The 26,154-nt window shown below is 40.2% G+C and overlaps 1 protein-coding gene across 14 annotated transcripts in view; it reads left to right on the forward strand.

Moving 5' to 3' along the window:
• Nucleotides 1-26,154, forward strand: part of DOCK9 (dedicator of cytokinesis 9) — a 446,969-nt gene that overhangs the window by 395,412 nt on the left and 25,403 nt on the right. For 8 of the 14 annotated variants that reach the window (XM_077482977.1, XM_077482987.1, XM_077482979.1 and 5 more), the window contains exons 46-50: nucleotides 1,893-2,015; nucleotides 14,333-14,446; nucleotides 16,841-16,876; nucleotides 17,778-17,924; nucleotides 20,917-21,127. In XM_077482977.1, the coding sequence (XP_077339103.1) occupies nucleotides 1,893-2,015; nucleotides 14,333-14,446; nucleotides 16,841-16,876; nucleotides 17,778-17,924; nucleotides 20,917-21,127 (631 nt within the window). The remainder of the gene's footprint in view (nucleotides 1-1,892; nucleotides 2,016-14,332; nucleotides 14,447-16,840; nucleotides 16,877-17,777; nucleotides 17,925-20,916; nucleotides 21,128-26,154) is intronic. The other 6 variants (XM_077482985.1, XM_077482982.1, XM_077482981.1 and 3 more) reach the window with 1 other exon arrangement.

Below are 26,154 nucleotides of genomic sequence, written 5' to 3' on the forward strand. Positions count from 1 at the left end.
AGAAACATTGTGTGTTTTTTTGTTTTTTTTTTAATCCACTTCCTAGTGATTAAATCTTGCACAATGTGGGTATTTTATCAGTATCTTCAATAGTTTTTGCATGGTTTGCACATAACCTTTAATCAGACGCATTAAGTAGTCAATATTTAACAGATTTCATGTCATAGTGCAATTAAGTCTTTCACTGGATAAGTGCTGGCATTAAAGAATCATGACAAATTCACTGATAAATGAAAACATTGGATTCAATCCAATATTGTTAGGAAGTATAGCAAAGTCTGATTTTGCAGCCCTTCCCATTGTATGTAAAATCATTGTGTAAAGAAAAATATATTTTTTTTTTTTATTTTTTTTTTTTTTTTAAGAGCTACAGTTCGAGAGAGGGTCCTAATGCATGTACGTTCTACAGTACATATATAATTCATACTTTGAACATGATTCTTGTCAACATGTCTTTTAACAATAGACTATTTTTACAACCTTCAGGCTGTGTAAAATCGACATAAAAACAATGCAATGATTTGCAAATCTCACAAACCCATATTTTATTTGCAATAAAAAATATAAAACACATCAAATGTTTAAACTGAAAAAAATATACAATTTTAAGAAAAAAATGAAGGTCACTTTGAAATTGATAGCAGCAACATGGCTCAAAAGAACTGGAACAGGGACATGTTTTTACCACGTTTTAGCATCCCCTCTTCTTTTAACATTCTGTAAACGTCTGGGAACTTAGACCAGTTGTTGGAGTTTTGGGAGAGGAATGTTATCCCATTCTTGCCTAATATAGGATTCTAATAGCTCAAGAGTCTTGTGTCATCTTTGTTGTTTTTAATTTCAAGATGTGCCAAATATTTTGAATTGGTGGAAGGTCCCTCTCCTCTTTGGTTCAGAGAATGTAGCACCCGTTTTGCCAGAAAGAATATAAAATTTAAAATCATCTGACCACAGTACAGTTTTCCACTTTGCAACAGAGCATTTTAAATGAGCTTTGGCTCATAGAAGATGGTGACATTTCTGTATCATGTTCAGATATAGGTTCATCTTTACTTGATAGAGCTTTAACTTGCTTGTTTGGATGGCACTGCAAACTGTATTCACAGACAGGGATTTTTGGAAGTATTGCTGAAATTTCCACCTTGTCATTGCACACCTAGATTTCTTCAGATTTTCTAAATATTTTAATAATATGTACTGTAGATGATGAAGACTTTGCATTTTTACATTGCGGAATGTTATTCTGAAATTGTTTAACTATTTTTAGATGCAGCTTTTCACAGATTGGTGAATCTCTTCCCATCTTTATTTTTGAGACACTAACTCTCTAAAATTCTCTTTTTATTCCCTATCATGTTATTGACCTGTTGCCTATTAACCTAATTAGTTGCAAAATATTCTTCCAGATCTTCCTTGTTAGTACCACTTACTTTGCCAGCTTGTTGCCCTGTCCCAACGTTTTTGATACATGTTGCTGCCATTAATTTAAAAATGTAATTCTTTTTTCTTAGAATGGTAAATTTTCTCAGTTTAAACTTTTTGATATGTATTATATTTTCTATTGTTAATAAATATTGTTTTTTGAGATTTGCAAATCCTCACATGTGGATTTTACACAGCATTCCAACTTTTTGGGTATTGGAGTAGGACCAATAGAAAACTAAATTTAGCTTTTTCTAACCTTGTTACAACTTCCCAAGCTACAGTGACTTTAATTTGATATCAGTTTAACATCCAACAATGACAAACAGTCAGTATTGATAAACGTTTTAGATCGGGTTGATGTATTGTTTCTGTAAGTAACAGACTGGATTGACAGAATGTTTATATGAGGTGCTGTTGTGATTTTGTATAACTGTCTGTTACTGATGCATGATCTAATCTGTGTTTAGGATGTGCTGATGGAGCTTCTGGAACAGTGTGCAGACGGCCTTTGGAAAGCTGAGCGTTATGAGCTCATTGCAGACATCTATAAACTCATCATTCCCATTTATGAAAAGCGTAGGGATTTTGAGGTATGTTTAATGAAGTTTGTATATTAACATTCATTTATCAGCTTAACTAATATTTTTTTTTTACAATACTTCACTCCACTTGCAAATCATCATTGAATTCCCCTTACTGTGGTTGAATTAGTTTAATTTGTTTTCATGCACCAAAATTGTAATGAAACCAGGGATTGTACACTTTCTGGCCATTACATAAGAACTTGGAGTAGCTCCCTTATAATGCAGGTGTTATGAAAACTGTTATGTTCAGCAATGCCATGGATCTTTACAACTGCCATTTGATTTAAAAAAATTCCCACTGCCCCAAACGGGAACACTTCTGGAAGGAAATGCAGCGCATTGCCCAAAAATTCACAGAGCGGCCAATACCGGACGACCCAGCTTTCTTCCTCCTCCATGCCTCTAACGCCCCTGGGAAACAATACAAGAAATCAATCTTTTGCCATCTCCTTGACGCCGCCAAGGCATGCATTCCTCTCAAATGGAAATCCTCGCATCCCCCCAACTATAGGGATGTGACTTTGAAAAGTAGGGGAAATAAATAAGCTGGAGGACCTCATTCTTTAGCACGCCACCAACAGGAATGTTACTTCAAGACTTGGTCTTTCTGGAATGTTTATTTTTCTCTGATGAAGGTAGAGCCCTCCTTGACTGTGTACCCTACAGTCTAAATACGCGGTATCTGGACATTGACACTGTTGAGTACTTTGGTGCTCTGACTGTCGCTCAGGCGGTCACGTCGATCAACCCTGCGTTCTGGAAGGTTACGCTGAAAACCGATCCATCCCTTCCCCTCCCCCTTTAGGCCGCGTACACACGCGGGGACTGTTCGCTCAACTTTGTCCGCTGAACAGTGTTTCAGCGGACAGTCCGCTCGTGTGTGGGCTTCAGCGGACAGTCTGACGAACAGCGTTTTTCGGAAAGTCCGCCCGTGTGTAGGCTTGTTCGTCAAACTAAGTCTCGCGCATGCTCAGAAAGAATTTACACGCCGAAGGTTGCATTGCAGTGTATAGGACGTCGTTTTCTAGTCCCGTCGTACGTGCCGTTCACGTCATCGCGCACGGTTTCAGCGGACTGTTCGTTCGTCGTGTGTGGGCAAGTCCGTCCATGCTAATTTTGAGCGGACTGTCCGCTGAAACTGTTTGACGAACAAAGTTGAGCGAACAGTCCCCGCGTGTGTACGCGGCCTTACTCTGTTCGGCGCTATATCCCTCTATAACCTAATACTCCTTTTTTCTTCTTCTACGCCATCTACTGTCCTCTCTCTCTTCTGTTTTAATATTATGTTGATTTCATTTCTTAGGACAGGTTGTCCTTCAAACTTCTATTTTCTAATGTGTGCTGTATGTGGGGTTGCACCCTAGCAGAGAGTATTTGGGATTTGGGCAGTGTCTCACATGTATAATCTGAAGTTGATAGGACAGGTAGCCCCTATACGTATTGGCATCTTGGTTGTATGATTACTCTTTCCATGTAATACTTGTTTATGTTGTTGTATGGTGTGCCAATATGGTAAGTTTCCTGCTGTGTGCCTCTGTACCATGCCCTTTGATTAAATAAAACATTTGTAAAAAGAAAAAAAAAAATTTATGGTTAGTAGAGGTAATTTTTGGCTGTACAGTAACATGAGATAGGGAAATCATTGGTATGGCAAGGCCCTTAAAGTAGGCCTATCACAAACCAAGGAAATTAATTCTAAGAGTATTATGATTAAAGTACACAGCATGTAGTCACTGTCATAAGAAAAAAAAAAAAGCATCTCCATACAATCAATATATCAAGTCGTATAAGTAGTTGAAGTTTTATGTAAAAAAAAAAAAACTTTCCAAAAACAGTCAAGCTTGACCCTACGCCTCCCAATTCCTGACCCTTCCTATTAATCCTTGAAAGTGATTGTGTCCCATTGGAAAATAAGGATGTTCTAAATGCAGAAAAGGGTAAAACCCCAAATGTTCAAGGAAAAATCAAAATGTATGATTTATATCAAATGCATTGTTTTGATACTAAACATTTTTTTTATATTTTCTCCTCATATGACTTTCTTTTCAAATTTTGTATTCTGTTTATTTCTCACATTTTCCTGTTTTTTAATAAAATGAAAAAGAAAGATCAGGTTTCTTCTTCAGGCCACTTAAGGAGGACCTGTCATGTGGAAACTCAAAAAGATTCAGGCAAAAGACCAGTCACTAATATTGCTTGAGTTTTCCATACAGCCGATATTTCCCTTTTTACAGACATATCATGCCTTGTCATACACTGTGTAGAAGAAGTGATCTTGGAGGCAGGGTTTTGCTTCCTTATTTAAGAGCCTTCAGCATGGAAAATCTTAAGCAACACCCAGCAGATATCACAAGATCTCATTCAATATCTCCTGAGGTATGTTTTTCAGGGTACAATTTAACATTTCCAGATGTTCCCCATAACATAGACAATCTTCACCCTTTGAGTTCAGGTCCACTTTAAAAGTTTGCATGGTCTCCTTAGCTAAAAAAAATTGATTCAATTTAATTTGTTGTTCAGAAGAGATTTTGTAAGATTTGACCCATGTCCTAAACTTATGCTGACAAACACATTACAGGTGTTCTCACTTTGAACTGAGCTATGTTGATAGACACAGCTTAGTTGAATATCAGTTTAGAAGGAAGTACATTGTACTTGAAATTGTAAGAATCTATGTATGAGCTATTAAACAGGTTTTCTGTTAAAGTATCATATACAAATCCCACCCCCACTAGCTCCAAAGCCCGTAAAATGCTCATCACTTCTCATTTTTCTTCATTTTTCTTCATTTTTAATATATTTTGCTTAAAAAGAAAAGCTTCTTTAATTTTCTCAATCTAATGTTGAGTTTTAGTCCACTGGCACACTTGCCATGTTGTCTTATTAACGCTGCTGGATGTGCTTGGCCCTTTTCATATCAGAAAGAGAGAAAAAAATATGGGAATTGGATAGTGTGCTAGCCTGCCAGCATCCTATATTATATCATAGCAAGAACATGCAACAACATGCATATGGGGATGCCCCCTTGGCTTCAAAGGGCAGAGGAAAGTAATAAAGTGGTAGTGTATGTAAAAAGGCACATAAGTGCCAACTTTATTGCTATACAAAAATGGAAAATATATAATATATAAAAAATATATATATAATATATATATAATGTGTAAACATAATTCACTTAATAAATATAGACAGTACACCAATGAATGATCAATAAGACATATGTATACATAAAATACCCAAAGCTAATAATCCAGAATACTGCTCAAAATAGATTGAGATCAGCTGATTAGATTTGTAGCATACATACCGACATTTTTCGGAAATTCGCATTGGTACATGTTTTTTCCTTCATCAGGGGAAATTTTATCGTTGGGTAAATGATTTTCATTTCTGTAACGTGTATGGTAATATTTACACAATAGTATATGAAAAGCATCAAAAAAACTATATTCTCTCAGACTTTTTATTATAATAAAATAACAAGACCAAAGGTACTTAAATATATTAGATTCACTCAAGACAAAAATAAAAACAGCAGAGGAAAATGCATGCTGGCTGCATGGGTCCACATACACATAAGATGGAATTGTTGGTGCATCCACAGGCCGGTCACGGGAGCACATTCACAAGAGACGCCTGATTTACCAACAGTTGTCACTGTGGGGACGATTGTGACAGGAAGGCGATTAAATCAATCCACCTCTTGTCAAGGTATATATTTTAAAAAAGAATAAAGGAGTATAAAAGTATTCACAGGCAAGGAGGTAAAGAGCTCAATATGCCTGCTATAGCTTTTAAATTTACCTTAAATGAGACTGTGGGTGGTGCTGACATCGGAGCGGCGGCCAGTGAACTGACAGATGCCAAACCTTGTGTCAGCACTTTTATGTCCAGTCTGATGGGTGTGAGACAATCAGATTGCCTGTTCCACCTAATCAGCTCCTCCCAAATAGGGCTGAGGCAGAGACAGAAACTATTACGTCTTTCGCCTACCTTGCACTGGTGGAGCCTATCCGCTGGGTGTCTGCGTGTATGCGAGACGATGTGGAAAAACGAGGCTAGGAGGCGGAATATAAACAGCAGCCAGCATGTTTACAAAGAGAAGAAACAAATGACATCAGTAATAAACAGTACTTAAAAAATAATACAGAGCACTCGGTATCAGATGTTACAAACAGGAAAGACAGTGGTAGCAAATATCAGCACAAATTCTGCATAGACAATATCACGTCTCTGAAAGAGAGCAGATCAAAGGAAGAACAAAATAATGTCTGAATATGGAAATGACAAATGAACCAGACATAAATATGGATAGGCCTACCATACCGGGCTCATCACTATACATCCAGTTACTTTAGTAGTACAATCTATTTTGAGCAGTGTTCTGGATTATTAGCTTTGGGTATTTTATGTATACATATGTCTTATTGGTCATCATTCATTGGTGTACACTCTATATTTCTTAAGTGAATTATCTCTACACATAATATATTTTCTATTTTTGTATATTAATAAAGTTGGCATTTGTGTGCCTTTTTTACATACACTACCTCTTTATTACTTTCCTCTGCACTTTAAAGTCCAAGGGGGTGTCCCCATATGCACGTTGTTGCATGTTCTTTTAATATCAGCCGGTATCAGATGCAGCTGTACTAATATAAAACCATTTTTGATGATCACAATCAGTTCCACAAATTGCTAAATATTAAAAGGAATAATAAAAGATGGTTTGCACGCATCCTTAAATCTGCCTGATATGTGAGCCTTAGGGTCACTATACACTATACAATGTGATTGTACAATCTCTTTTTTGGAATCCATACAAATCCTAAGATCTATAAACAAATATGTAGTACAATGGCCTGCCTGATTGACTACAGTTTGATTGGATAAATTGGGTAGATCCTCATATTACAAACAATTGGTAAGTAATAAAGTTGATGGGGGCGTGGCTTGATGCAGAGCGAGCAGCCACCTAGAAACCCTGCTTCGGTTCTCACATACAATGTACAGCGCCATTACCTTCTCAATGGCTGTGGGCACATCTCAGGCTGGCTTCTATGGTAAAATATGGGCTACCTGCCCCGCAATTTGCAGCAGAGCAACTCACTCATTTCAAGCGGCAAGATGGCACTGGGACACGGACATGGCCGTCTTGCACGCTGCAGCCATCTTCCTCCTCCCTCAGAGATTCTGCTGATTTTGGTGAGTGACTTAATTCCTGCTCTATTTGCCACTCAGCCAGTCTCCCTGCTGCCCCGGGACTACACAGCTGATGTCTCTCAGGGTGAAGACATTTGGAAACTCTGAAAACTTTCCCTAAGCTGAAGGCACTCTCTGGCAAGAGACTTTTCACAAATTTTTAGAAGCATCTGCCTCCTGTATTTTCGCTGATGCATGCAGGCTGCAGCACCCTCACAGTTCTTGGATGCAGGTACTATTGACAGACCCACACAGAAAGAGAAATACACATCTCTGTACACCATGCAGACAAGAGCATTGGGATGTGGGCAGGTCTAGAGCGTAGGAAAACTGATCACTCACCACGTGACATACCTCCCAACTAGCTGGTCCTTTCATGTTGGTCTACTGCACTATACAGGTTGTAATCCTTTTTTGCAAGGCTCTGATGAAGAGGGAAATTCCCCCAATATGTGACAGCCCACTTTGAGTATTTGCTCTTGCATGGACATGTCTAATTTTTAAACCTTTTAATGTGTATATTTTGTAACCCAGCTTTTATGAAAACGTAGGAACTTTTTTATGGTTTTATATATGCATTTGTTTACTTTGCACTTGAATAAATTGTATTGTATTGTCTTGATCCTTGCGGTTGATTACGCGCCTTCCTCTTCTTTTTTTTTTTTTTTTTTTTTCCTACTATCCCCAGAACGGTGCAGGCTACCAGGCCACAGATTCTCCCCCCGATGAGCCTGCCCTGGCTAATATTTTGCTGGCCATACAGGATAGCAGATCTACTCAGCATCTATCCACATGGATTTTTCACTGTTGAAACAATATGTCCATAATCTGCGTGATAGAATCGGGGCCACTGAAGAATGCATACGTTGTTGGAAGATGTTGTGCACCCATTGTCTGCCACTGTGCGGGATAATACAAGTGAAATGGCGTCTATCCATGCCAACCTTGATGACTTAGAGAACTGTTCGCACAGGAATAATCTGTTTCGTGGGGTTTCCTGAGCACGTGGAGGGCTCTCACCCTGAGAAATTTTTGTATTCTTGGCTACGGGGCATTTTTGGTACAGATGCACTTACTTTCTCCTAGGTTATTGAACGTGCACACCATGTCCCCCTCTTGCAGAAGCCCCCCCCCCCCCCCCGCGCAGATCCTTAATTTCCTACATAAAGTTGCCATTCTACGCTTTGCGAGAGAGAAGGGGCCTCTTAAATACAATGGCAATGCCATTTCAGATAATTCTGACTTCTTGGCTGACCACCAATGCATCTCCTTTGTGGCTCTGAATGCCTGACTGCGTACTGAAGGCCTACCATACGCTGTTCTCTGCTAAGCTGTGTATTCTCCATAATGGCAAAGCCCACTTCTACACCAACCCTAAAGAAGCTATGGTGTGGCTAAATGATCGTTATGAAGTTCTGCCCAGACGAGGAGGTGAATGATCCCGGTCGGTGCACCTTGGAACCACCTTCTGTTACCTTCCTGTGCCTTTACGTAGGCAAATGGGCACCATGTTTGCTTACATTCCCTACCTATGCTGCCTAAGTCATTCTGGATGAATGATTGCTGCCTTTTCCTCTGTAGTCTACAGGAATTCTATCCTACTGTACCCGGCCTTCTCTGAATGGATTTTTTCATAATCCTAATTGTTGTGCCTACTGACCTGTAGAAGGCCTGGGGGACTTTGCATATTCTAATACTTGCGGCATACCTTTATCCTGTTACTGGACCCTTTACTGTCATTTTTTGTTTGAGAGCCAAGCCGGATTTCACACTACCCCCATACCAGTTGGTGGCGTGGCCACAGGACAGTTCTAACCACATTTGAGTGTTTTTTTTTTTTTCTGGTTAAGGGATCCAAGGCTCGCTATGTTTGGGATGGTCGAGCGGGGAGCGTGGATTAGGGTTTCTCATGGACTTCCTCCTGTTTTTCTTTTTTTTTTCTTTTTTTTTTTTTTTAATATGACTTCTTCCAGCTGTGTGCCAATATTCCTGCCATTCGGATTCTTTTCTGCCAGTTCTCTGCTGTGTCATACTTACCTAGGGGTGTATCAGAACATGACCCCCCTGTCTGTAGATCTCCTCCTTCTCCCAGGTTCTGGCCCAACTGTGTGGCACCTTGAATTCACACAGACTAGAGGATGGACTGGTACAAGAGGAATGCAGGAAGGGTTTTGTTGCTTATTGGAACAGACGTGGGCACAGCTGACCCACTAAAAATGTATGTCCATTACTGCTATATGTAAAAACACTCAACAAAGAACTGGGGAGTTAGACAGTTATGTTAGCGATGGAATCTGCCTATGCCATTAATCCTAGTCCTGATACACTGGTTACTTGACTACAGCGTCGCAGGGAATATGAACTCCATTTATAAGACCTTACACAAAAACGAATGCGACACATTACCCAAAAATTATTTGAGCATTGTAACAACGGCGCCTCTTAGCTTACTTGACTAGGCCTGAACACACCCCTATCTCTATTCCATGCATCTTGACTACTCGGGGCCAGCTTAGCGATATTATAGAGACTTTCCTAGACTTTTACAAAAACCTATACTCCTCCAGAGTGGACTACACTGACTCCCAATTTAATGATTGCCAAGCTCAGATGCCTTTTCCCTCCCTGACGGCTGTGGGGGTGTGAAGAATTGAAGGAACCTCTCTGTTGAGGAAGTCACAATGGCCACATAAGACACCAGGCCTAGATGAATTCCCGGCTGAATGGTATACCCAGTTTCAGCACCTTATATGGCCATTTCTTTTACATACCTTTCAACAAGGCCCTGGACATTGGAATCCACCCCCCCCCCCCCCCCCCCCCCCAAGTACGCAGGAAGCTTTGATTATCCTATTATTAAAGCCACTTAAGGATTCTCTTAAATATGATTCGTATCAACTTATTTCTCTCATTAATGTGAGCGTTCAAGGAGGCTTAATCCCTGGTAAGTCCACAGGAATGAATATCCACAGACTGTTCCATGATCTACATGACTGTTCCTTTACCTGTGCTTTTGTATCTCTGGATACATGCAAGGCCTTTTGACAGTGTGGAAGGGCCCTATCTTTTTCAAGTCTTGTGACGCTATGGATTTGGCCCCCGTATTATCGCATGGATCAGGCTTCTTTACACCTCCCCACTGGCTCGCGTACGAGTTAACTCTTATATTACTTGTACCTTTCCCATTACTAGGGGTACTAGGCAGGGCTGTCCCTTGTCACCACTCCTATTCGCTCTAGCTATGGAGCCCCTTGCCGTGTGCATTTGTTGCTCCCCGTTAATTTAGGGCCTCCCTATTGCCACCACAGAGGAGCAAGTTTCACTATACACGGATGACACCTTGGTCTACCAGGCTGACGCTCGTGACTCCTTTAAAAGTGCTGCTATCTGAGATTGGCACCTTTGGTGACTTCTCTGGATTCCGGATTAACTGGGACAAATCCAACCTCTTTCCTTTGGACACGATGCGATTCTGTAGGTTCAGTCTGAACTCCAGATTACAAGTTGTACCCTCTTTTAGATACCTGTGAGTTGTAGTCCAGTTACCCTTGTCTTCTTATATTGCCAATAATCTGTGCCCCCTCTTAACCCAGCTTCAAATATAAACTAGAGCAATTTAAGATTCGGAAAAGAACCCAAAATTTTCAAAAAATATGGGACAGATTCATGGCTAGCCCTCTTACTCCAGGGTAGATATATTGTGATATATTACTTTTGGCCATGCCATGCAGTACACATGTTAATATATGAGGTAGCCTTTTCACACTGGTAAATTGTATTATGGTAATTTCTCAGAACCTACACTTAATGATCACATGAGACATGTAAATTGATATTTGTGTATTGAATGTTCAAGTGTGTGACTTGTTTATGCACGGCCGTGAATAACCAAAGGCTTTCTTTTGTATGTTGCTTTATATCAAAATGAATAACAATATCTTCAAATATATTTACCTTGCAAAAATATTCACCCCCTTGGCATTTTTCATGTTTTGTTGCTTCACAACCTGGAATTAACATGGATTGTTTGATGCTTTGCATCATTTAATTAACAAAACATGACCACAACTTTTAAGATTGATTTTTTTTTTTTTTTTATTATTATTGGTGAAGCAAACAACAAATAGGACAAAATAACAGAAAAAGTCAATGTGCATAAATATTTACCCCCCCCCCCCCCCCTAAAGTCAATACTTTGTAGAGTCACCTTTTGCGGCTATCACAGCTCCAAGTCGCTTTGGATTCGTCTCTGAGCTTACCACATCTTAACACTGGGATTTTTTTGCAAAACTGCTCCAGCTCCTTCAATTTGGATGGTTTCCACTTGTGAACAGCAATCTTTAAGCCTGACCACAGATTTTCTATTGGATTGAGGTCTTGGGCTTTGACTAGGCCATTCCAACATATTGTCATGTTTCCCCTTAAATCACTCAACTGTTGCTTTAGCAGTGTGTTTGGGATCATTGTCCTTCTGGAAGGTGAACCTCCGTCCTAGCCTTAAATCGCACACAGAGTGTTACAAGTTTAGCTAAAGAATATCCCTGTATTTAGCACCATCCATCTTTCCCTCAACTCTGACCAGTTTCCCAGTTCTGACTGCTGAAAAATCCCCACAGCATGATGCTGCCACCACCATGTTTCACTGTTGGGTTGGTGTTCTTTGGGTGATGTGTTGGGTTTGCTCCAGACATAGCGTCTTCTTTGACCAAAAAGTTACATTTTAGTCTCGTCAGACCAGAGCACCTTCCTCCATACATTTTGAGAGTCTCTCACGTGCCTTTTCGCAAACTCAAAACATGTTATTTTGTGTTTTGCTGAAAGTAATGACTTTCTTCTGGCCACTCTGCCATAAAGCCCAACTCTATGGAGCATACGGCTTATTGTCGTCCTATGTATAGATACTCCAGTCTCTACTGTGGTACTCTGCAGCTACTCCAGGGTTACCATAGGTCTCTGTGCTGTCTCTCTGATTTAATGCCCTCCTTGTCCGGTCCATGTGTTTTTGGTATGCGGCAGTCTCTTGGCAGGTTTGCTTTTGTGCCAGGTTCTTTCCATTTGGTTATGATAGATTTGATGGTGCGCCTATGGATCATCAAAGATTTGGACATTTTTTTATAACCTAACCCTGACTTGTACTTCTCAACAACATTGTCCCTTACTTGTTTGGAAAGTTCCTTGGTCTTCATGGCAGTGTTTGGTTAGTGGTGCCTCTTGCTTAGGTGCTGCAGCCTCTGGGGCCTTTCAAAAGGATGTGTATATGTAATGACAGATCATGTGACACTTAGATTGCACACAGGAGGACATCATTTCACTAATTATATGACTTCTGAAGGTAATTGGTTGCACCAGAGCTTTTTATGGGCTTCATAATAAAGGGGGTGAATACATATGCATGTGCCAATTATCATTTTTTTATTTCTGAAAAATAGTTTTATTTATATATTTTTCTAATTTTACTTCACCAATTTAGACTATTGTGTTCTGATCCATCACATATATGTATAAAATTGATTGTACAGTATGGCCAGATTCTAACGTGTATGTGACCATTAAAGATTGCTAGATTTTCATTAAAGTATCCCATAATATGTATACAAATTTACAGTTGTAATTTTGTCCATTCAATGTTTTACAGGTAGTATTGTGGTTGGATCATTAGTATGTGTTAGCATAGATTTAAAGTGTTCAGCTTCCATTTGTTAGTTTCTTTAAATCTGCTTTTACATCTACCACTTCCCTCCCCCCAAACTGACATTGCTACTGTCCAAATGTGCCCCTTTGCTCATTCATCCAGAGTGGGGGCACTCTAATATAGTAGGAGTGTTATTGGTCAGATTACCGGGGGCAAGCCTAAGAGTAGAAAACTATTGCAGCCACCACATCTGATTGATGAGCTGCAAATATATAAAATTTTTGGGTTTAATAGTGCTTTAAGTGTGAACCCCTCCCTCACTGTTCACTAGATCTGGGTCATATTACTTACCTGGCTACACTGATTCCAGAACAGCTGTAAATTACCTTAGGATCTTGGGCTGTGAGCAATAAGTGAACGCCTGATCTCTGATTTCCACTGTACACTCAGTCCCAAGTCTGCATTGTCTACACACAGATAAGGTGACAGGGACTTGTTTAGAATCCTGATTTCTCTACAAAGAGAATGTGTGGGATTACCTCCTGTGCGCTACAATCTCTCGTCAATCCTTCGGAAATTTTGTATTTTAACTAAAAGTGATGTTATAACCTATTACTTATCTATCTTCTGTTTTCTAAAAAAAAACTTCTAGCTCTTTTTTTTAGAGTGGAAAAAATGACACTAAGGGCCGGTTCACACAGCGAGGCGATGCGAGGCGACACGGCTCGCCTCGCTCCCGCAAGTCGCCCCCGTTCTGTACAATGGAACCGTTCTGAGAGGAGCGACTCGAGTCGCTCCGACTCAGAAAAAAGGTTCCTGTACTACTTCTGGGCGACTTCGGGGGCGACTTGCATTGACTTCTATACAGAAGTCCTCTGCAAGTCGCCGCTGAGGTCCCCGCAGGTCGCGGCGAGGCAAGTCGGAGACGCCTCGCCGCGCCTCGCTGTGTGAACCGGCCCTAAATGTTCATGAATTAATAAGTTTGATGTTCCAAGTAACTCTTGTCTGATAAAAAATTATGTTTTTGGGAACAACTCAAAATTTGGGATTTTCTTTACTTTCAATGATAATTGGAAACAGGACAAATAGGGGCACAGACAGCAATACAAATTGATAGGGATACTAATCCTTCTCTACTCTATACTAATCCTTTTAGTTATACTTTAAAGACAAAATTTAATAATCAACCATTTAGCTTATGGTTTGACACAGCAGCTTCAGAAGTCAACTTTGGAAGTCAAGCCACTTTTCTGTGAGACCTCATGCTTATATGTTTTGTTTGATATCTAATGTTAGTCATACTAAATGACCCTTATATTTAGAATTTTATTTGGTGACCACTGTTATGCTTTATGTTGTAGAAAATTCATTGCAGATTATTTAACGCTGAAAGAAAATTGTAGGCAAATGTTTGATCAGGCTTAACCACTCTTGCTTTCCAATCAGAATCCTTATCCTACAGTCTAATTTCTTTTATTATTTTAAACAGAGACTCGCTCATTTATATGACACTCTGCACCGGGCTTACAGCAAGGTTACAGAAGTGATGCATACAGGCAAGAGACTTCTGGGGACCTATTTTAGAGTGGCCTTCTTTGGACAGGTAAGGATTATCCACCACCTTTATCTAATGTATGATGCTAACATCCATGATGATTTTTACTCATAAAGTATAACTGTGTTCTGGTTACTCCCCAAGTCATTATTGCTGGTAATATTAAAAATGTGAGTTCCATACACGTTGGATAAATTGTTTTTTTAAGGAGTGAAAACTTTTGCATATCTGCATATAGCAGCTGTTCAGTCCTTCAAGAGGAAGTAAACCCTTCCAAACAACTTGGACCTATAGGTAAGCCTAGATTAAGGCTTACCTGTAGGTCCAAGCAATATCTCCTAAACCTATATGGTTTAGGAGATATTTGCCCGAAAATGGGCACCGCTGTCTACGGCGCATGCGCCGTAGACAGCGGCGCGCAGGCGCACTAAATGCGGCAAATCCAAGAATGGATTTGCCAAATTTGTCGACTCCCGTGCGCATGCGCGGGAGTGACGTCATCGCGGCTTCGCCGTATGACAGCAACGGAGCTGCGAGGCGCGACTCCCGTGCGCATGCGCGGGAGTGACGTCATCGCGGTTGCGCCGTTGTCATTGGTCGGAGCTGCGAGACGCCACCAGCAAGATGGACGCGGCGGACTACAGGGATCAGCGGCGACTTCGCTGGCTCCTGTGTCAGGTAAGTGACACATAATGAGCTACTATGCGATGCATAGTAGTCCATTATGCTTTACCTTTGCAGGGAAAAAAAGAGGAAGTAAACCCATTAGGGTTTACTTCCTCTTTCAGTTTTGCTTTTGGCCAAGCCAGGACAGGTTATATCATTTGGACTAAGCTTTGGAACCTTGCAGCAGACGATATGTAGGAAACATGTAGGGTTACTGTTGCTTACCTCCTAATCTAAAAATGCTAGCTGCCTGGCTTTCATGCCAAGCCTTTTATTATTTCAAAACGTTGAGTCCTTAACCCAAGCAAATATTTTAGAAATTGACATCTTGCTCCTCTGCATACATCTTTTCTAAACTGTATACTTGTTCTAGTTTTCTGACACAGAAAATATTGGAGCCAATGGGTCAATATAACAACTAAGAAGTAAAAAAATTCACAAAAGGTCAGAAATGACCTCCACCACCTATGAAATGTTTCCTTAAATATCTATCTTTACTAAAAGCATGGGTTTAATTAAGCAGAAGACCTTGCAGGCAATTTCCAAAGACGAGAGCAGCTAGAATCTTGAGCAGATGCACATAACAACCATTCAGATTCTATGTTTTTATTTTCAAAGATTAACTGAACAAGCTGATTGGTTACTGTGCACATCTGCTGCAGATTGTCTGCTCCAGTTTTGTTAAATTCTACTCATTTATGATTTTTTCACATCATTCCTGTGCAGTTTAAGAGCTTTTGGTCATCTTTAATGCCTCATTGTCGTTTTCCCAGTTTAAACATATTTTCAGTAAAGATCGACTTTTAAAATGCCAACTGTGTCTTAAGCCTAGTACACGCAATGAGATTATAGGATGAATCATCGTCTGTTTTTTTGTTTTTTTTTATGCATGCTAGTCTCCATATCGAAAATGAATAGGTTACTAAAGTACAAAAAAATCTTAATCGACAGAAAAAAAAATTCTGAAATTATGTAATGTATTTGTATTGTATTTTTGGGCAAAAACTGTACTGATTAAACAAAAATCATACAATCTGGTATCATACAAGAAACGTTCTTGTGTTTGTACCTTTTGGATAATTTCAGAGGAAAGTAACGATCAGATTATGATAGATTGCTTAGAAAGCGGTATTTTTTTGTACAATATTCTGATCGTGTGTACTGGGCATAGGAGGCTGCTTCTGTGCTAAATGAAGCCCCAGCAAGCAATGTGATCGGATTATGTTTCACACCACTATGGCGAAAGGAAAAGTTATAGTTCATCATTGGATTACAGATCACATTTCTTTCAGGCATGAAAAGCTTATTTCTAAATATTCCTTAGTGAAGTGTTTTGACCATTTGCGTTTCTCCTCTCTTTCCTCTACTAACTCAAGGCAGCGGTAAGTCTTGTAGGATTTGGTGGAGACGTTTACATTTGATCTTTCATGCTTTTGTGTGCTTTGCTGTTATAATGTTGGCAGCATTTTGCATACCATGCACAAACAGGTTGATTCCTTTTCACTTCTCATCAGACTAGTAAAGTCTTTCCATCTGCACATTTTCTCTGTGTGTAATGCATGAATTGCAAATTTTAATGGCTGTCATTTGGTGTGCCATTTGTATTATGTGGAACCTTTCGCACCACAGCCATTCTTTAGACTGCACACACTGCTTAAAGTTTATGGAAGCTTCTCATTCGGATGCTGTTTTCAGGAGACTTTGTGCAGTTCTTCCACGAAACGCAATATGACTGTTGTTTTTTTCTGCTTACGCCTCTCTCTTATGCTTTTATAGCAATACCAGTTTACAGACAGTGAAACAGATGTGGAGGTAATTCCCGTAGAGTGCCTTACTCATAAGGCACTACAGTTACAGTATCTTTAATGGGTTTGGCTTGATGTGAATTCTGTTTTTAATTTCAATTTTCTTTGTGGCATCCTCTTGTGTTCATTATTCTCCATTTCACTTAAAGAAAAATAAATCCACTATTTTTGGATTTAGTTAATCCCTTCCACCAGTTTCTAACTGCCCTTTTAAAATTAAAGCAACATCATTGCATTAGAAATTTGCATGTACAATTTTTGGCATTTGTATATATATTTTTTTTTTTTACAGTAAGGTCCATCCATTAGATCTATGTCCGACTTTAATAAGAAAGTAAAAAGGACAGTTGAAAAATATTCTTCCTTCAGAATATTCATTTAGTTTAGCTGAATGAAAATCCATCACTAATCTGTTTGTAAGGAAATGAGGGCATTTATGTAAATGCGTGCTATTGAAGTCTGGCGAATACAATTTTTGCCAAAAAAAAAGAAGAAATCTAACCCTCATAAGTATAATTAATCATAACAAGAAATTGATTCTGGAACCGCTAGAGGTTATACACAAACCGCAAGGTGTAAGGCTTGCTCTGCCAATATGACCCGCTCAAACGAGGACCTCAGAAAATTGAAGGCCAATTAATGATTATTATCTTATACAAGAAAATATTGATGCATGGGATTAACTATACAGTATCACTCTCACTGACCAATAACTGTATCATACCATGTTACATCTTTTTCTCAGTGACAAGTTGTTCATTTTTTTTTTCTTTATTTTTTTTTTTAATTCTCAGTTATGTGAAGGATCACATGATATGTTTTTCATTGTGTGCAAAGAGTTTGCAGTTGTCATTCTTGTTTTCTCCCATTGGTAGCAGAACAAAATCTAATCAAGATAAGTTTTGCAGGGTTTCTTTGAAGAAGAGGATGGGAAGGAATATATTTACAAGGAGCCCAAGCTGACTCCACTGTCTGAGATCTCCCAACGCCTTCTCAAGCTGTACTCAGACAAATTTGGCGCTGAAAATGTGAAAATGATGCAGGATTCTGGCAAGGTATGACCACTGACTCTACTGTCATTGTGCAGCTGATTAAACATTTTTTAAACCCTCACTAGAGTATTACGAATACAGTAAAACTTTGGAATAATTTGTTCCAGAAACATGCTTGTAATCCATAGCACTTGAATATCAAAGTGAATTTCCCCATAAGAAATAATGGAAACTCAAATGATTTGTTCCACAACCATTTATTCAAAACTCCTTCCGTTTATAGCCCATATAAAAAGATTATAGCAATGTGACCAGGTTGTGTAACCATAAAATGTCCATCCAAACATGGCAGCCTCCACAAGGGGATTAGAAGCAAAATCCATCAGGAGCTACAGAGTATAAAAGAGTAGAGAGGCGTCTCTAAGTGGTTACATTTAATGAAGGTACAACATTTAGCAACTCGCATGGTTGATGATTAAAGAGGAAGTAAACCCTTCCAAACAACTTGGACCTATAGGTAAGCCTAGATTAAGGCTTACCTGTAGGTCCAAGCAATATCTCCTAAACCTATATGGTTTAGGAGATATTTGCCCGAAAATGGGCACCGCTGTCTACGGCGCATGCGCCGTAGACAGCGGCGCGCATGCGCACTAAATGCGGCAAATCCAAGAATGGATTTGCCAAATTTGTCGACTCCCGTGCGCATGCGCGGGAGTGACGTCATCGCGGCTTCGCCGTATGACAGCGGCGGAGCTGCGAGGCGCGACTCCCGTGCGCATGCGCGGGAGTGACGTCATCGCGGTTGCGCCGCTGTGATTCGTCGGAGCTGCGAGACGCCACAAGCAACATGGATGCGGCGGACTACAGGGGACAGCGGCGACTTCGCTGGCTCCTGTGTCAGGTAAGTGACACATAATGAGCTACTATGCGATGCATAGTAGTCCATTATGCTTTACCTTTGCAGGGAAAAAAAGAGGAAGTAAACCCATTAGGGTTTACTTCCTCTTTAAAAGAGGCACATCTAAATATGCAGGCATCCGGGATAAAGCTGTCCACATAGACCAGCCAGCTTTCACTGCTGTCAGTCTGAAATCGTAACTGGGAAGACTACCCTGCAGTAGAGAGATCTGAAAGCGTGGCTTGAAGCGCTTGTGGAGCACATAGTGGAAGGGGCGACGCCGATGGCAGTGCGGAGGATGGTCTATGTGGACAGTTTAACCCCCGAATGCCTGCATACTTAGATGTGCTTGTTTTAATCATCAACCATGTAAGTTGCTAAATGTTGTACTTTCATTAAATGTAAAAATATTGCTACACTTGGAGGCACCCCTCTTCTCTTTTATACTCAGTTGTGACATGACATTACTTGTATATCAAGACATTGCTTGTATATCAAGTCAAAATTTAAAAATGTTGCTGGTTTTGCAAAACGCTCTCAAGCCAAGTTACTCTCAATCCAAGGTTTTACTGTACTGAAAATCCCCTTTCTGTGCAATAATGGAGACATGGGTTTTCCTCCTTGCGTTTTTTTTTTTACTGAACAGCCATATGCAAAAGTAGAAGCAGCACTGTATTTAGATGTAAATGGGCATCAGTGAAGAGAGGCAGGGTCAGAGCAACACTTTATAGCCTGGTGCTTTTATCAAGCTGAAAGGCTGTATGAGTAGCTTAACCACTTCAGGACCATCCGCCCGCATTGTACTACAGACGGGTGGTGCATACCCTGCTCCTAGGTTCACGGTGCGCCCACACAAAGCAGGGAGAAGGAATAAAAAGATTTTTCGTAAAAAGCAACAACCCCTGAGATGTTAACCCCTTTCCAGCCAGTGTCATTAGTATAGTGACAGTGCATAGTATTATCACTGATCACTGTGTTAGTGTCACTGGTGATGTCAGTCAGTTCCCACGCAGTGTCAGTTAATGTTAGATTGCTCATTGCACGATCGCAGCTCCACTACAAGTCACTGATCACAGCATTTACTAGTGTAAGCAAAATAAATAAAAACTCCAGCATATATACCATAGTTTGTAGTTACTATAACTTTAACACAAACCAATCAATATACACTTTTTAACCAAGACATGTAGCAGAATACATTTTGGCTTAAATGTATGAAGAAATTTGATTATATTTTTATTTTTTTTATGTTTTTCATTCGATATTTTTTATAGCAGAAAGTAAAAAAAATTGGGTTTTTCTTTTCAAAATGTTCTGTCTTTTTTCATTTAAAAATAAAAACCCCAGTGGTGATCAAATACCACCAAAACTAAGCTTTATTTGTGTGAAAGAAAATGATATACATTTTGTTTGGGTACAGCATTGCATGACTGCACAATTACCAGTTAAAGTAGCAGAGTGCTAAATGGCAAAAAATGGCCTGGTCATGAGAGGGGTAAAACCTTCCGCAGCTCAAGTGGTTAAAACATGAGAGGTCTCAAACAATGCAGATGTCTTGCATGCAGTGGATGATTTTACATTGTTTTGGAAAAATTGTGGTACCCTTTCACAAAAAGTATTTTTCCCATTATCTACCAAACATGTATAGCCCTATTCCTTAAAGTGCAGAAATATATATTTTTTTTATTTTGTATATAATTGCAAAAATTCAATATATAAATTTTATTTACACAACAATCTCTATTATAAAGTGTGAAAAATGTTAAGTTTTTCACACTTTATGATGGAGATTATTGTTGAAAGTGTTAAGAGTTTGATATTGTGCAATTATATAAACTAAAAATGTCTGCACTCTAAGGAATAGCGCTATGCATGTTTGGTATTTGATTTGTGCAAATATCAGTGGGTATTTGTTGACAGCTGTTCTGAAATTGCAACTTGATACACACTTTTTTTATATTTGGATATATTATAGTGATCGGTTATATAGATTTCACACTGCCGCACTTATAGGGGTTGTACTATAAGATTTTTTTTATAAATATGGTAAGTGATTGTTAGCTTTTTTTTTATTATTTTATTATTTATGTGAATTGGCACAGTTTATTTGCATTTAAATTTTTCCCATTGCCCTCTTGTTTGCTTCTGTTTATAAAGGTAAACCCGAAAGACTTGGACTCTAAATATGCCTACATCCAAGTCACGCATGTCACGCCTTACTTTGAAGACAAGGAACTGCAGGAAAGAAAAACAGAGTTTGAAAAAAGTCACAATATTCGCCGCTTTGTGTTTGAGTTGCCATTTACCCTCTCTGGAAAAAGGCAGGGTGGGGTGGAAGAGCAGTGTAAACGCCGAACTATACTCACTGGTAAGTATACATTATTCTATGTATAGCTAGTGAATCGAAATCACAAAAATTGGACTATACTGTTTCTCTTAAAAACATCATAAAGTGTATACAGTGGTGCATCTGGAAAGTATTCACTTTTTCCATTTTATGTTACAGCCTTATTCCAAAATGGATTCAATTCATTATTTTCTTCAAAATTCTACAAACAATACCCCATAATGGTGACATGAATTAAGTTTGAAATCTTTGTAAATTTATTTTAAAAATCCCTTGTACATAAGTATTCACAGCCTTTGCTCAATACTTTGTTGAAGCACCTTTGGCACTAATTACATTTAATTATTACATTATATTATGCTTACATTTCTTAAAAAAATAAAAAATTTGGAAACTTTTTTTTTTTTTACTCACCTCTAAATGCCTGTTGCTAGGGGGTCCCTCGTAGTCTGCCTCCTTCAGTGCCTGGGCTCCTGACGTCACTTCCCCTTGGTGCAGGAAGGGCTCAGCTCCACCCCCTCCCTCCTGTCAGTCATCTGGGACATGTGACAGGTCCCAGATAACTGCGTGGTCAATCACGGTGCACGGCGCAGCTCGCAGATGCGTAGAGGGTGCCCAGCTGTGAAGCCCAGCCGAGTGCCCACAGTTGCAATGGCGGCACGGCCGAGAGGAGGGGTGACGACGAGCGGGGCTTCGTGCTCCCACATCGCTTGACCCTGGGATAGGTAAGTGTCCGATTATTAACAGTCAGCAGCTGCAGTATTTGTAGCTGCTGACTTTTAATTTTTTTTTTTAGGGGAAACTCCTCTTTAAGTCTTTTTGATTATGATGCTACAACCTTGGCACACCTATTTTTGGGCAGTTTCTCCCATTCTTCTTTGCAGGACCTCTCAAGCTCCTTCAGGTTGTATGGGGAGCGTCGGTGCCCAGCCATTTTCAGAACTCTCCAGAGATGTTCAATCGGGTTCAAGTCTGGGCTCTGGCTGGGCCACTCAAGGACATTCACAGAGTTGTCCAGTAGCCACTCCTTTGTTGACTGTGTGCTTAGGGTCATTGTTCTGTTGGAAGAGGAACCTTCGTCCCAGTCTGAGGTCCAGAGTGCTCTGGAGCAGGTTTTCATCAATGACGTCTCTCTAAATTGCTGCATTCATCCTTCCCTTAATCCTGACTAGTCTCTGAGATCCTGACGCTGAAAAACATTCCCACAGCATGATGCTGCCAACACCATGCTTCACTGTAGGGATGGTTTTGGCCAGGTGATGAGTGTTGCCCGATTTCCTCTCAGACATGACGCTTGCCATTCATGCCTATGAGTTCAATCTTTGTTTCATCGGACCAGAGAATTTTGTTTCTCATGGTCTGAGAGTCCTTCAAATGCCTTCTGGCATACTCCAGGCAGGCTGTCATGTGCCTTTTACTGAGGAGTGGCTTCCATCTGGCCACTCTACCATACAGGCCTGAGTACTGCAGAGATGGTTGTTCTTCTGGAAGGTTCTCCTCTCTCCACAGAAAAAAGCTGGCGCTCTGCCAAGAGTGACTATCGGGTTCTTGGTCACTTGCCTGACTAAGTCCCTTCTCCCCCGATCACTCAGTTTGGCCGGGCGGCCCACTCTAGGAAGGGTCTTTGTGGTTTCAAACTTCTTCCATTTACAGATGATGGAGGCCACCGTGCTCATTGGGACATTCAATGCTGCAGAAATGTTTCTGTACCCTTCCCCAGATCTGTGTCTTGAAACAATCCTGTCTCTGAGGTCTATTAACTGTGGGACCTTATATAGACGGGTGTGTGCCTTTCCAAATCATGTCCAATCAACTGAATTTACCACAGGTGGGCTCCAATCGAGTTGCAGAAACATCTCAAGGATGATCAGTGGAAATAGGATGCACCTGAGCTCAATTTTGAGTGTCATGGCAAAGGCTGTGAATACTTATGTACATCGGATTTTTTTATTTTTAATAAATTTGCAAAGATTTAAAATTTCTTTCATGTTGTCATTATGGGGTATTGTTTGTGGAATTTTGAGGAATTTAATCCATTTTGATATAAGGCTGCAACATAAAATATGGAAACGCGAAGCGCTGTGAATACTTTTCTGAATGCACTGCAGATATGAAAAGGTTTTTAGCACATTTGAGCAATTTTACATCTAAAAACAAGGTTTCCTTTTTTGGGCTTTTTTCCTTAATTTTTAACTGGTGATCCATAGAATAAGTGTTACTTTTTCGATTTCCTCTAATGCACCAAGCTGTCCAGACAAAGAGGCAGTTAAAGGGTTGAAATAAACCATTTAGCACTGACAGGGGTGCTTACAATGGTCAGCTTTTATTAGTTTATTTAAAACCTTTATCCCAAAGAGAAGAAGCATTTTGCTGTAAAGTGTTATCTGGTATTCAGATTCAATTCTTTAGTAAGGTCGATGAATATATGCTAGTTGAAGGCTTAGGTCAGACCACAGGGTGCATCCAAGCACAAGCGCATTTCCGCACAGCCCATTAATATTACATGCAAGAATTGCAAATGGTAATGCGGTATCATGCGTTCTGACATGCATAAACATGCAAGGTGTCATTTAGGATTCATAACAGTAGCTTTATTCTGTTAGACATTGCCTTCCTGGACATGTTTCAAAGTCTGAATTTTGTTTCAGGGGACAACCTCTATGTCAGAAACGCCAAAGCTACTTGGCTGATTCTTGCTGTTGGTAACAGATGCAGAATCAAACATGCGGTTTAGTTGCAATGAAATAAAGTTTTTACTCCTTTTTGCATACACAAGCATGTACTACTGGCAGAGTACATAATCCAGCTTGTGATTTAAATTCATGAAGGCATATGTTTGAAGTTGAACTCCAGGCAAACAGCCAAATATACAGATGCAATGCATACTTGTTAAAGCGGAGGTCCACCCTAAAGTGGACCTTCCGCTCATTGGAATCCTCCCCCCCCCCCCCCCCCCCCGGCGCCACAATTGGCACCTTTCAGGGGGGAGGGGGGTGCAGGTACCTGTACAGTACAGGTATCTGCACCCACTTCCGGGATGGCTCTCTGCGGAAAGGGGCGTAGATTACGCCCCATTCCGAAAGTCCCCCGCTGCCTGCTGGGAAACACAAAGATCCAAGAGGCAGCGGGTCCATCCTTATTGCGCAGCGCGACTCGCGCATGCGCAGTAGGGAACCGGGAAATGAAGCCGAAAGGCTCCACTTCCTGATTCCCATACCCAAGATGGCGGCGGCAGCACCCAAGAGACGATCGAGAGATCGGCTTCGGCTGCCGACATCGCGGGCGCGCTGGACAGGTAAGTGTCACTATTTTAAAAGTCAACAGCTGCAGTATTTGTAGCTGCTGGCTTTAAAAAAAAAAAAAAAAACCCCGAACTCCCGGCGGACTCCCTCTTTAACTATCTTACCTGCCAGAGCATTTTTAGTTCTGTGCAAGTTTGTGAGCTAGACAAGACAAGTAGCAGTTGCATCTAAGCATTAACACGTGGTTAACAACTTGCACCTACCTTGTTGCAGCACAGTAATAGGGCCATTTGTTCTTTCCTCTCTTAAAGATAGTAAAGCTTGATAGGCAGAGAGTGCTGACTCTGCCCTTTCCCAGTGTAAGTGCTGCTGCACATGCAATTACTGGAAGCTATTATTAGTTTTATTGTACGTATTCTAACCATATATAAAAAATGTATTTCTATCCTGTTCATGTGGAAAAACAGGATTCAGAAACAATTGGTTTACTACTACCTACAGGAGAATTTGGACATTGGCAAAAAAACAAAAAAAAACAGCCCACTACCAGCATGTCCTATGAGAATGGATGCCTTTTCTCTACTGGCAAAAGTGTACCTGTTTTTTTAGTTGACCTTTTTTTTTTTTTTTTCCCGCTCAAGACTTACCGTATCTACATGTGGATTGAGTTGATGTCCTTATACAGTTATCAAGATTGGTGCTTTCTCAGCAGTAGCTTTGGAGGCTGTACCCTAACCATGCTGGTCTTGCCAATTGTAGGACCTGCCTTAAATGTGACCTTAGGGCACCTTAGATTCTGCATTATAGTGCTTTCCAGACCTTTGTGAACTGTGTTAGCTAGTGACAGAGTGCTTTTCAGATCCAGATCTGTGGCATAGTCTCTGGTGTGTATCTGGTTGTGAGAGCACTGGTCTGGCCTGAGCACTGGGAGCTGCTTCATTTATTAGAACTGCAGGGCACCATTATTACCCCTATTTTCTGTTGTGTTTTTTTACTAAAAGGGTTAAAATATTTGTTACACCATTCGGTCTGAGGCGTCGCTGCTCCTAATTGCAAGAGACACCGCTTCATCTCAGTTGATCCTTGCTGCAGCCTACAGGTACCTGATCACCACTAGCCATTTGAGCTTCTCCTGCTTCCAGCAGCTGCTTCATGAGTACCAAAGGATTTACTTTGTCTTCTGAGTTAACTTGCCCCTCCTTGCTGCTGTGCAACATGTCGGTTCGCAAAAAAACAGGGAGTAGTCCCGCTGTTTCCCTCTGGCTCACAATCCACTAACTGTTCCAGAGAGGGTTTACTGCAGGCCCTCCATTAACAGCCAGGAAATCTGTCCTCTGCTTGAGTTGCATTCCTTGTGAACTTCTTTAGTTTTTCTGGTGCGGCTTGCTCCTCCATTGTAACCTGTTAGGATTTCACAGCAGTCGTGCAGGATTTCATGGGCCAAATTGCAATTCTGATGGCTGATTTTGGCTGCAGAGGCCAATACGTGTTCCCCATGACTTCCCCTGCAGAATCATTATCTGAACTGCCTGAGCCTTCAGCTGTAGTGGCTCTAACAGTTAAAGAATCTTAGAAATCATTGGAGTGTCTGTTTCCCAAAAAGAGTTAATTTTGTGGCTTTTGTTCTGTCCTGGCATTTTTATTTGGTATGATTTATAACAAAATAAGAGAAACCTTTTATTTTCTTTTGTATAAAAAAAACAAAAAAATCTCAGTAGTTATTAAATACCACCAAAAGAAAGCTGTATGTGTTAAAAAAAAAATAAAAGCTAAAGTTAACTTGGGTACTGTTGCATCGTGAAGTAA

Source organism: Lithobates pipiens, unplaced genomic scaffold, assembly GCF_037356315.1.
Source record: "Lithobates pipiens isolate NorthernLeopardFrog02 unplaced genomic scaffold, aLitPip1_a1.2 Scaffold_16, whole genome shotgun sequence".
Taxonomy (NCBI): Eukaryota; Metazoa; Chordata; class Amphibia; order Anura; family Ranidae; genus Lithobates; species Lithobates pipiens.